The sequence below is a fragment of the Erithacus rubecula genome (genome assembly GCF_903797595.1).
Source record: "Erithacus rubecula genome assembly, contig: scaffold_374_arrow_ctg1, whole genome shotgun sequence".
In the NCBI taxonomy this organism is placed as follows: domain Eukaryota; kingdom Metazoa; phylum Chordata; class Aves; order Passeriformes; family Muscicapidae; genus Erithacus; species Erithacus rubecula.
Genome location: NW_027635959.1, coordinates 16,979 through 28,692, shown reverse-complemented (window position 1 = coordinate 28,692; position 11,714 = coordinate 16,979). Strand labels below are relative to the sequence as shown.

The 11,714-nt window shown below is 52.0% G+C and overlaps 1 protein-coding gene across 1 annotated transcript; it reads right to left on the bottom strand.

Annotated features, from left to right (window-relative positions):
- Positions 1 to 9,813: 9,813 nt before the first annotated feature.
- Positions 9,814 to 10,746, bottom strand: LOC306816123 (olfactory receptor 14A16-like; the record flags this gene model as incomplete). The annotated part of the gene is made up of 1 exon (XM_079332609.1): positions 9,814 to 10,746. One exon carries the CDS (start codon positions 10,744 to 10,746, stop codon positions 9,814 to 9,816), a length of 933 nt encoding a protein of 310 aa, XP_079188735.1.
- Between the last annotated feature and the right edge of the window lie 968 nt (positions 10,747 to 11,714).

Below are 11,714 nucleotides of genomic sequence, written 5' to 3'. Positions count from 1 at the left end.
GCCAGCAGGACCAGGGCAGTGATTCTTCCCCTGCACTCAGCTGGGGGTTGGGCAGCACCTTGAGTGCTATGTCCAGTTCTGGGCCCCCAGTTTAGGAAGGACATGGAGGTGTTGGAGTGTGTCCAGAGAAGAGCAACAAGGCTGGTGAGGGGTGTGGAACAAAAGTGATGAGAGGAGCAGCTGAGGGAGCTGAGGATGTTTATCCTGGAGAAGAGAAGGCTCAGGTGAGACCTCACTCTCTACAACTCCCTGACAGGAGGGTGCAGAGAGGTAAAGGTGAGGCTCTTCTGTCAGGAAACAGTGAAAGGACAAAACTACACAGTCATAAGATGCACCAGGGTAGTTTTAGGCTGGACATTAGGAAATATTCTTGAATAAAAAGTGTGATTGGGCATAGGAATGGGCTGCCCAGGGATGTGGGTGAATCACCGTCCTTGGAAGTGTTTCAGGAAAGACTGGATATGGCACTGAGAGCCATAGTCTGGGTGACAAGGTGCTGATGGATCACAGGTTGGACTTGATGCTCTCCAAGGTCTTTTGCAGTCTGGGTCCCAAGGGGCACCAGGGTGTCAAACATATTTCCCTCATTCCATGAGTCCCTGAGGAGCAGCACTGGCCCTTTAGTTCCACGGGTCCCTGCAGTGTCACAATGGCCTCTTGGTTCCATGAGGCCTCCAAGTGCTGCCATGTATTCCTTGCAGTGTCACAATGGAGCCCTGGTTACACAAAATCCTGCAGTGTCACCAGAGACCCTTGGTTCCATGGGGCACCACAGTGGCACAGTTGTTCCCTTAGTTCCAAGAGTCCTTGCAGTGGAAAAATGTCCCCTTGATTCCATTGGCCCCAGGCTCTCACAAGGCTCTCCTTGGTTCTGCAGTGTTACCATGGCTTCTTGGTTCCACAAGGCCCTGCAGTGTCACAGTGAACTCTGTGCTTCCAAGAGGGCCCAGACTGTCACCATGGACTCCTTGCTTCCATGTAGCCCCACAGTGTCACAGTGGCCCCTTGGCTCTGTGGTGCCATGTCGGACACAGTGTCACTCTGGTTCTGTCAGTTTCACGAGGCCCTGCAGTGTCACAATGGCCCCTTGCTTCCCCAGGGCCCTGCAGTGTCACAATCATCACAGAATCATCCAGGCTGGAAAAGACCTTTGAGAAGATCAAGTCCAACCTGTGACCCATCAGCATGTTGTCACCGAGACTGTGGCACTCAGTGCCACATCCAGTCTATCCTGAAGCACTACCAGGGGCAGTGATGCACCCACCTCCCTGGGCAGCCCATTCCAATGCCCAGTGACCCTTTTTGTGAAGAGTATTTCCTAATGCCTAGCCTAGACAACCCCTAGTAGCTCAGGGCTGTGTTCTCTTGCCCTGTCACTGCTTCCTGGCTGCAGCCTCCTCTCAGGGAGATGTAGAGAGTGGCAAGGTCTCCCCTGAGCCTCCTTTTCCCCAGGATAAACAACCTCGGCTCCCTCAGCCACTCCTCACATGACTTGTTTTCCAGAACCCTCACCAGCCTTGTGCTCCAGACCCCTCACTAGCCTTGTTGCCCTTCTCTGGTCATGTTCCAACCTCTCCATGTCCTTCCTAGATTGGAAGACCCAGAACTGCACACAGCACTTGAAATGCAGCCTCACCTGTGCTGAGCACAGGGGAAGAATGACTGCCCTGGTCCTACTGGCCACACTGTTCCTGAACCATAATAGCCTGAGGAGCTGGATGAGGGAAATGGTGGGGAGGGGGTGGAGACAAAGAGTGATTGATTGTCGGCCATGAAGGGTCTTGATTTTCATATCCATTCAGACTGCATTAAAAGGTGCAGGGAGTCAATATAATTTGGACATTGCTTATATGCTTCTATAAACAGGAAAAATGCCAAGACAAAAGCTCTCTATTCATTGTTTGCAATAAAGTATATTCACTTGGAATACACTTCTGAAATTTGTCTAATTAACCACAGAAGAGTTGAAAACTTAAATTATTCCCAGAGGTATTTCTTGTTTGGGTGTTTTAAAGAAATGTTTACGAGTCTTTGCCACTGGATTCCTGATCTGAAGAGCTCAAGAAAGAAGAGGCCTCTGGAGCTGTAAAATGCATCAGCATCCTCCAATAGGCTGAGGATCTCTGCTCATCAGAGCAGGAATGTACAGAAATGGGCACAGCTTTGTGGCTGCCCCAGCTCTGGGATGGGCCCTGGGCCTGGAGCAGGAGCAGCTCTGCAGGTACCCAAGGCTGGGGCTGTTGTGCTGGCCTGGGCAGATGGGATGGCAGCAGGGGCTGCAGAGCTCTCAGGAGCTCAGGGAGAGGGGAGCAGGGCACACAGGGAGCCTCCTTTTGCCTTGGCCAAGCACCTTGCCCATGGCTGGGGCTGACTCCTGTCTAAGCTGCAGCTGCTGTGCCCTTGCCAGGGGCTGAGGCCGTGGGGCCACTGCCCAGAGCCCCCTGCCCTGAGCAGAGCTGCGGGGCCAGAGCCAGCTGGGCTGTGCTGGGGAGAGGCCCTTGGTGCTGCACAGAGCTCAGGGCAGCTGGCACAGCTTGCAGGGAGCTGGGCTGGCCTGAGAGAGCCTGCCAGAGAAAGCAGCAGTGTCCATCTCGGCCTGGCTGAGCGTGCAGGGGCAGGACTCAGCCCAGCCCTTGTGGGGCAGGACCAGCGCCTGGGGAAGGCATTGGAAACAAGTGGGCAAGTGGCCCAGAGAGGAGGCTGCTCTGTGCCCTTAGTGGGACATTTTTCAGGACATTTTTCAGGACATTTTTCAGAGCCAGGCTGTCTCCAGCTGCTGCCAGCCCTGGCTGCTGAGCCCAGGTTTGCCTTGGGCTGAATGTGGTTGTGGCCCAGCTCCATCCTCCTGCAGGGCTCAGCACCTGTTCCCGGCCATGGCCAGCCCTGCCCCGCCTCTTTGCTGGCCCCGAGCCCGGCAGAGCCCAGGGCAGGGCTGTCAGTGCAGCCTACAGGTGCCACGGGCTGTGCAGGAGCTGGCAGAGGCTGCCCAGCAGGGAGGCCATGGGGCACAGAGCCCCAGGGCTGCTGTGGCACCACGGCACAGGGGCCATTCCCACCCGCAATGCTCCTGTCCTGGGCTGGGCTGCACAGGGGCTGTGCCACCATGGCTGGGCCAGCAAGCTGTCAATGGAGGTCAAGTTGGCCATTTCTGCAGTAGAACCTTGTGGAGGAGGCCATTTTGAGTGGCTCCACAGCTCAGGAATCCAACAGGGAGGAGAAGCCTCAGAGATCATGCACAATGAGGGGGATCATTTAAACCTCATTTCCTTGGGCTGCTCCAGACTCCTTCTGGGTGATGTGTTGCATCACAGCCCTGCCCTGGGAAGGAAATTCCTTTGTCTTGCTACCAAGCTTGGGTCTCCTGCTATGTTGACGATTGATCCTTCATTCTTAGTGATTCCATTGCATCACAGTGGTCCTCTTGGTTCCATCAGACCCAGCTTTGTCATACTTGAACCTTGGTTCCATGAGATTCCATTGTATCACAATCCTCTCTTGGATTCCATGAGGCCCTGCAGTGTCAGAGTGCAGTCTTTGTTCCATGTGTTCCCGTTGCGACACAATGATCTTCAGCGCTCTGTGAGGCTTTTCTGTGAAACTCTGGACATTTGGTCCCATGAGATTTATGTTGTCACTGTCAGGAAAATCCACAAACCCAAGGTTTATGTCCAAAAAGGAGACAGAGGAGTTCTTCAACTTTATTTGAATAAATGAAGAGATTTCACCAGGGCACATGTCCGTAGGGTTTTCTCTCTTGAGGTTTCAGAGGGCTCAGCCTCCTTTTATCCTAAAGTCCCAGCTGCACGTTGCCCTCTTCTTTTCCCCACTGGCTGAGGTACAGGGAAGGTACAGCCTTCCCAACCTGCCTGCCCCATATCCCCCCTCAAACCTGGCATTTTCCCACAAAGTTCAGAAGTTAAGCCTTGTGCAGACCCTTGTCTGCTTCAGGAGCCAATCTGTCTGGGCCCCATAAAAAATCTGCTGCCAAAATTGAGTAGAAAAGTTATGACAAATTTCTAACACCTTAGCATTCATCCCTTCACCCATCAAATAATTTGTAAAAACATTAGCACACATCTTTCCTCTCAGACTGATGTTTCCTGTGCTGCTGACGGTCTTTTAAGACCAGCCTTTGGCCTGACCTCTCTGCTGTTATGGTTTCATGGGCAGAGGTTGTTGTCTCTTCCCCCTTCCATGGGCAGCCTGGTGTTCAGCCATCTCCAGGAGAGCAGGGCCCCACCCCACATCATTGTGTCCTGCCTTTTTTGTCTTTTTGGAAGACAAAAGCCATCACTGGAAATGTGCCCTCCTTCCTCCATCTTCACAGGCGTTTGGCCCTGCCAGAAGGGTTTGCTTCTGGTTACCACAGGAAGAAGGAGACCACTGTGATACGGTGGGGCCCCATGGAACCAGGAGTTCATTGTGACACAGCAGAGCCACGTGAAGCCAAGGAACCATTGTGACACTGCGGATGCAAAACACCATTGTGACACTGAACACTGGGAAACTCATGAAACCAAGGGTCCACTGGAACCTTGTGGGGCCTCATGAAACCTCTGGGCCATTGTGACACTGCATGGCCTTGTCAGAGCTAAGGAGACCATGGTGAAACTTTGGGGCCACATGGAACCAAGGATTCCACTTTGACACTGAGGAACCTCATGGAATCAAGGGTCCATTGTGACACTTTAGGACTACAGAGACGATTGTTGAGAGTACAGAGCCCCAAGAAACCAAAAGTCCACTGTGACAAATCAAGGCCTCATGGAACTGAAACACTAATCTTAGAATATTAGGGTTTTAGTTACCTTGCTGAAAACAATTAAAAGTTAGAAGGGAGTAGCTATCTGAAACTTAAATAATTGATTGTCTGTCATTTCATGTTTGCTCAGCTGCGCTTACAATGGGAAAAGACGAAACTAGCAAGCAGATCCAAAGGAACATAGACAATGCAACCAGAAACCCATTCTTTGGAAAATAGGACTATCCCTAGAAATCATTTATATTGTCAGTGATAGAAAAGGTCAAGAGTTTAGGGTGAGGAAGACTCACCTTACTTCCTCCTTTAAGATCCCTCCCCATGAAAACGACCCCAGACTTAATTTAAGAAGTCAATCTCGCATGCTTAATAGCTATTCAAACTAATTATCATAGGAAGTGGGAATGGGAGGGGCTGTTATTATGCATATGTATTTGTTTGAATCTTTTGCTAATAAACAGACTTTGTGATCACCTGTGATTTTGCAGTGCATTTTAAAGGATTACCTTGCGCTGCTGCCCAGCACTGAATAAATATACACTTTTTAACTTTAAACTGTTAGAGAGTCTTTTGTCCGTCACAGTTGAGTATTGGTATTAGACCAATAATCATATTTTGGTAATTCAGAACCAAAAAGAGCATTGTGACACCATGGGGTCCCATGGACACAAATATCTACTGCAACAGTCTGGAACCTCATGGAACCAAGGGGTCTTTGTGACACTTCAAGGTCTCAAGGAACAAAGAAGTGCAAAGATCTCAAACATTCTTTGCAGGGTTCTGCCTTGAGGAAAGGGAACGTCCTCACTGGCACCTTGGGGTGGCACACACCTGAGAAGTGTGTCTGTTTGCAGTGAGGAAAATTAAAATTTTCAAATTGCTTAAAAAATTAAAAAAAGGAAAAAGCTCCTCTCCATCATTTATCATCAGTCCTGGCTCACCAGGGAGGTCCCAGAGGGCTGGAGGTGCCAATGTGATCCCATCCCCAAGAAGGGCTAGAAGGAGGATCTGGGGAACTCCAGGCCTGTCAGCCTGACCTCGGTGCTCAGAAAGGTGATGGAACAGATCACCTTGAGAGCCATCACAGGGCACCTACAGGATGGCTGAGGGATCAGAGCCAGCCAGTGTGGATTTCAATATCTGCATTGATGATCTGGATGAGGGAATTGAGTGACCATCAGCAAATGTGCAGATGACACCAAACTGGGTGTGAGTGTGGAACTGCTGGAGGGTTGGAGGGCTCTGCAGATGGACCTGGACAGGCTGGATCCAGGGCCCAAATCCAACAAGGTGAGGTTTAACAAGACCAAGTTCGAGGCCCTGCACTTGGCCACAACAACTCCAGGCTGGGAAGAGAATGGCTGAAGAGTGGCCAAGCAGAAAGAGAGCTGTGGGCAGTTATGGACTGCAGGCTGGACACGAGCCAACAGTGTGCCCAGGTTGCCAAGAAGGCCAATGGCACCTTGCCTGGATCAGGAATGGTGTGGCCAGCAGGAGCAGGGCAGTGATTCTTCCCCTGTCCTCAGCACTGGTAAGGCCACACCTCGAGAGCTGTGTCCAGTTCTGGGCCCCCAATTTAGGAAGGACATGGAGGGGCTGGAGAGTGCCCAGACAAGGGCAACAAGGCTGGTGAGGGGTCTGTAACACAATTCTTGAGAGGAATCGCTGAGGGAGCTGGGCTTGTTTACCCTCAAGAAGAGAAGGCTCAGGGGAGACAAGGTGGTTTCAGGGCACAGGTTGGACTTGATGATTTCCAAGATCTTTTACAGGCTGGCTGATTCTGTGATTCTTTGAAGCCACACGTGGAACAGCTGCAGGATGAGCCCTGGGCCTCCTCTTCAGAAGCTCCAGCAGCCCAGGTCCCTCAGCTTCTCCACACAGGCCCCAAGCCCATCCTGTCAGTCCTGCAGAGCCTCTCCAGCCCCTCCTCACTGCCCAGAACAGGGAGCCCCACACCCAGACACAGCAGCCCAGATGTGTCCCTCTGGCCTTTGGTGCCTGTGGCAAGGGAGCAGCACGAGGCACTGCAGGAGCCTGCAGACAATTCCTGAAGCACTTGTAGGATGATCCTGCTCCCCAAGCAATGTTCCCATGGTGCCAGCTCAAAAACTGAAATGGGAAGTGCAGCCATAGAGGACAGGGAAAATAGGGATGGGCTGTTTGCAGGGGACGGGACACAGATGGGCAAGATGCAGAAATGTGATTCCGGAAAGAAGAAATAAAGGAAGAGTGAAGCAGATGAAATGCTCGGGGCTTTGTGGGGGTTGCTACCAGGCAGCGGTGGCTCTGAGCAACAATGTCTGCAGTGGGACAGGAAACTCACAGCTCATGGGAACAAACTTTCTGGCTAAATGCAGAGGCCGCAACAAACCTGAGTGGTTTTCCTGGTGTCCCCCAGCCCTTGCTGGCCCCAGGGGCTGATGGCATTTGTACTCACTCAGCTCCATTTCTCCACAGCAGCACCACGGGGGTGCTGACGCCTGCTCTGTGCAGTGCAAACAGGGGCTCCTGAGCCAGTGCTGCGTGTCTGTGCCTGCAAGGATACGGCACCTGTGTGAGCTGGGGGAGAGGCCAGGGCTGCAGAGGGGGATGTTGTTGGCAGGTGCGTGAGGATGCTCTGGGACGCTGCCCTGGGCTGTCCAGCACAGTGAGATGGATCAGCCCCTGCTCTGCTGCTCCTTGCCAGGGTGTCCCCCTTGCAGAGACCTTGCAGAGCACCAGCCATATTGTTTGCCCCCAGCCTGCCCACGGCCAGCCTGGGGCTGCTCACAGGGATTTTCTCTGCTCAGCATTGGCCTGGCCAAGTGTTGTGGAGAGAGCCTGGGCAAGGAACCTGGAGCCCCCAGGCCCTGCCCTGAGGCATCAGCGCTGCCCCAGCAGTGCCCATGGCCTGTCCCTGCTGCAGCCCTGGCACTGCCACCCCCAGGGCTGTGCCCAGCCCCGAGAGCACTCAGGCCCTGCAGCAACACGAGGGCCAGGAGGGCAGCGGGGCAGTGGCAGGGGAGCAGCACTGGCAACACCAAGTGCTGCTACTGCTGGGCACAGCTGCTGTGCCAGCACTGATCTGCCCCAGCTCTGCACACAGATATTGCTGCTGCAGCTCTAGAGAAGGGAAAAAATTGGGGAACTCTGGTGAAAACTTTGCTTGGAGATCCTTTAGTTCATTTATGGCCCCTGAGAGCACAGCCCCACGTTGTCATAGTCTATGGACACAGGGATGGTGGAGTGAAACCAAATGAGAAATGGCACAAACAATGACATTTCTTTGTGGACAGTATTAAAAAGAGGTAAAACAAGGCAAAAGAACCTCCAAAACGGAGCCAAGAAGTATCAAAGGTGGCTTTTATTACAAGTGTTCTGCAGAAATTGGCCAGCAGTTTTTAGTTTCTGGAAGCAGCCAGTCATCAGTGTCCACAGTGCAGCCTTGAGCTCCTGGTTCCTCAGGCTGTAGATGAGGGGGTTCAGGGCTGGAGGAACCACTGAGTACAGAACTGACACTGCCAGATCCAGGGATGGGGAGGAGATGGAGAGGGGCTTCAGGTAGGCAAATGTGCCAGTGCTCAGGAACAGGGAAACCAGTCAGGTGAGGGAGGCAGGTGGAAATGGCTTTGTGCCATCCCTGCTCAGAGGGGATCCTCAGCACAGCCCTGAAGATCTACACATAGGAGAAAACAATGAACACGAAACAACCAAATGATAAACAGGCACTAACAGCAAGAAGCCCAGGTTCCCTGAGGTAGGAATTTGAGCAGGAGAGCTTGAGGATGTGTGGGATTTCACAGAAGAACTGGCCCAGGACATTGCCCTTACACAGTGGCAGGGAAAATGTATTGGCTGTGAACAGCAGAGCATTGAGAAAGGCACTGGCCCAGGCAGCTGCTGCCATGTGGGCACAAGCTCTGCTGCCCAGGAGGATCCCGTAGTGCAGGGGTTTGCAGATGGACACGTAGGGTAGCACATGATGGTCAGGAGGAAATACTCTGTTCCAATGAAAAACAGAAATAAAAAAAGCTGGATGACACACCCTTCATAGGAGATGTTCCTGGTGTCCCAGAGGGAATTGTGCATGGCTTTGGGCACAGTGGTGCAGATGCAGCCCAGGTCAGTGAGGGCCAGATTGAGCAGGAAGAAGAACATGGGGGTGTGCAGGTGGTGGCCGCAGGTTACGGCGCTGATGATGAGGCCGTTGGCCAGGAGGGCAGCCAGGGAGATGCCCAGGAAGAGGCAGAAGTGCAGGAGCTGCAGCTGCCGCGTGTCTGCCAGTGGCAGCAGGAGGAATGGCTGATAGATCTGCTGTTGGACATTGCTTTACTCTGAACATTGTGGGCTAATTATTTTTCAATGTTTAAAGAAAACATTGAGAAGCTGGACAAGTAGAATGAGAGATAACAGAGGGAGGATATGTGACAAATAAATCATCTGAATGTACATTTAATTTATTTAAACACACACAGAGCATAATTTCAAATTTACGTAGTCTGTGAGTCAAGTTAGACAGTGAACTCAATAAGGGAAGATGACAAAATATGTAGGGTGAAAATAATCACAAGAGAAAATTAGAAAAGCCTGTCCTCCTCCTTGTAGCACTATACAAAGCTTTAGAAGGCAGGCTTGGAATGTAATATGTTACATTGAATGCGCTGCTGAAGAAAATAGAAAGATTTTACCTTCAGAAAAGTATCCACGCCTAGCTTTCCTAGGGCATCCTTGAGCTCCTAGTTTCTCAGGCTGTATCAGAGCTGGAGGCACCACCAAGTACAGAACTGACAGGGCCACATCCAGACATGGGGAGGTGATGGAGGGGGGCTTCTTACAGTGCTTGTGAAAAGATTCACCAAAAACAGGTGAGGGAGGGGGCTGGAAAGGGCTCTGGCCACAGTCTGTGGCTACAGCAAAGGTGGAGATAAAAAAAATGAGAAAGGGTAGAAATAATGACGTTTTTACACGGACAATATTTAAAACAGAAACAAAGGAGAAAAAAACCACAACAAAATCAACAAGAAATATCCAAGATGACTCTTACTGCAAGTGATTTGCAGAAATTGGCAAGCAGTTTACTGTTTCTGAACTCCTCCAGTCATAAGTGACCACACTGCAGCCTTGAGCTCCTGGTTCCTCAGGCTGTAGATGAGGGGGTTCAGGGCTGGAGGAACCACTGAGTACAGAACAGACAGGGTCAGATCCATGAATTGGGAAGAGATGGAGGGGGGCTTTAGGTGAGCAAACACTGTAGTGCTGAGGAACAGGGAGACCACGGCCAGGTGAGGGAGGCAGGTGGAAAAGGATTTGTGCCTTCCCTGCTCAGAGGGGATCCTCAGCACAGCCCTGATGATCTGCACATAACTGAAAACAATGAACACAAAACAGCCAAATCCTAAACAAGCACTAACTGTAAGGAGCCCAAATTCCCTGAGATAGGATTTGGAGCAGGAGAGCTTCAGGATGTGTGGGATTTCACAGAAGAACTGGCCCAGGACATTGCCATGGCACAGGGGCAGGGAAAATGTATTGGCTGTGTGCATGAGAGCATTGAGAAAGGCACTGGCCCAGGCAGCTGCTGCCATGTGGGCACAAGCTCTGCTGCCCAGGAGGATCCCATAGTGCAGGGGTTTGCAGATGGACACATAGCGGTCGTAGCACATGATGGTCAGGAGGGAAAACTCTGATGAAAGGAAAAAGACAAGTAGAAATAGCTGTGCCACACATCCTGAGTAGGAGATGTTCCTGGTGTCCCAGAGGGAATTGTGCATGGCTTTGGGCACAGTGGTGCAGATGCAGCCCAGGTCAGTGAGGGCCAGGTTGAGAAGGAAGAAGAACATGGGGGTGTGCAGGTGGTGGCTGCAGGCTACGGCGCTGATGATGAGGCCGTTGCCCAGGAGGGCAGCCAGGGAGATGCCCAGGAAGAGGCAGAAGTGCAAGAGCTGCAGCTGCCGTGTGTCTGCCAATGGCAGCAGGAGGAAGTGGCTGATGAAGCTGCTGTTGGACATTTGCTGTGTCTTGGCACAGGGATCTGTAAAAAGGTTAATCATGGAATAGTTCAGTTTGGAGAGAATTTAAATATCCCAGCACAGCTTGGTGGCACTTTCCCCCCACTGCCTGCCCAGGGCTCTGCTGCCTGGAGCTGTCCCTGCCAGCAGCTGCTTCCCTCTGCTCAGGAATGGGCCCTACCAGTGCTGCCAGAGCCCAGCCCAGCCCTGCGGGCTCTGCTCTGCTCTGCAGACCCCTCCCACCACAGGGCACTGCCCAGGGTCAGCTCAGCCTCTGCAGGCTCTGATGGCAATGTCACAGCAACAATGAGGAGGCTGGAAAAGCGACAGTGGTGCTGCCTGTAAGGGACCTTGTGCTGATTTCTCCCTTGACCTTGTTTATTACGATGTAGAGATTTTTTGTTTTTAATTTTTGTCAACCTGAACTGAGAGATGAATATCAGTGTGCTATTTCCCATCCAGGCAACCCAGAGCAGTAGATTTAATAACAGCTCCTGCCTTGCTGTGCTCCTGTATAATCTAATTCAAAATACTCTGGAGTGAAATGTCATGCTAGAGTCATGACACATGAATCCTGAACAATGGAGCATCCTCACAACATAAGGAGAACACTTCCAAGCCTTACCAGCTATCTCCTTCCACCCAGACTTTCTCCCTCAGTGCTGTGAGCAGCTCCCAGGGCTGGCTGAGAGCTGTCCCTGGCTGGCAGCAGAGTCCCTGCCCCAGCACAGCACCCTGGTCTGCAGGACCTGGACACCCCTGGCTGCTCTACACAAGAAACAATCAGAGAATGTACTCACAGAGTCTGTAGGCATTGGGATGTTCCAGCTTTAGGAGATCACTGCAGGAGCTGCAGCTGCCTTGTCCTGCAGCCAGAGGCTCCCTGTTTCAAGGGCTGGGATTGATTCTGCCCCAGTCACTTGTGTGCATCTTCCCAGCCCTGACTGATTGAAGCTCTCTGTGCCTCT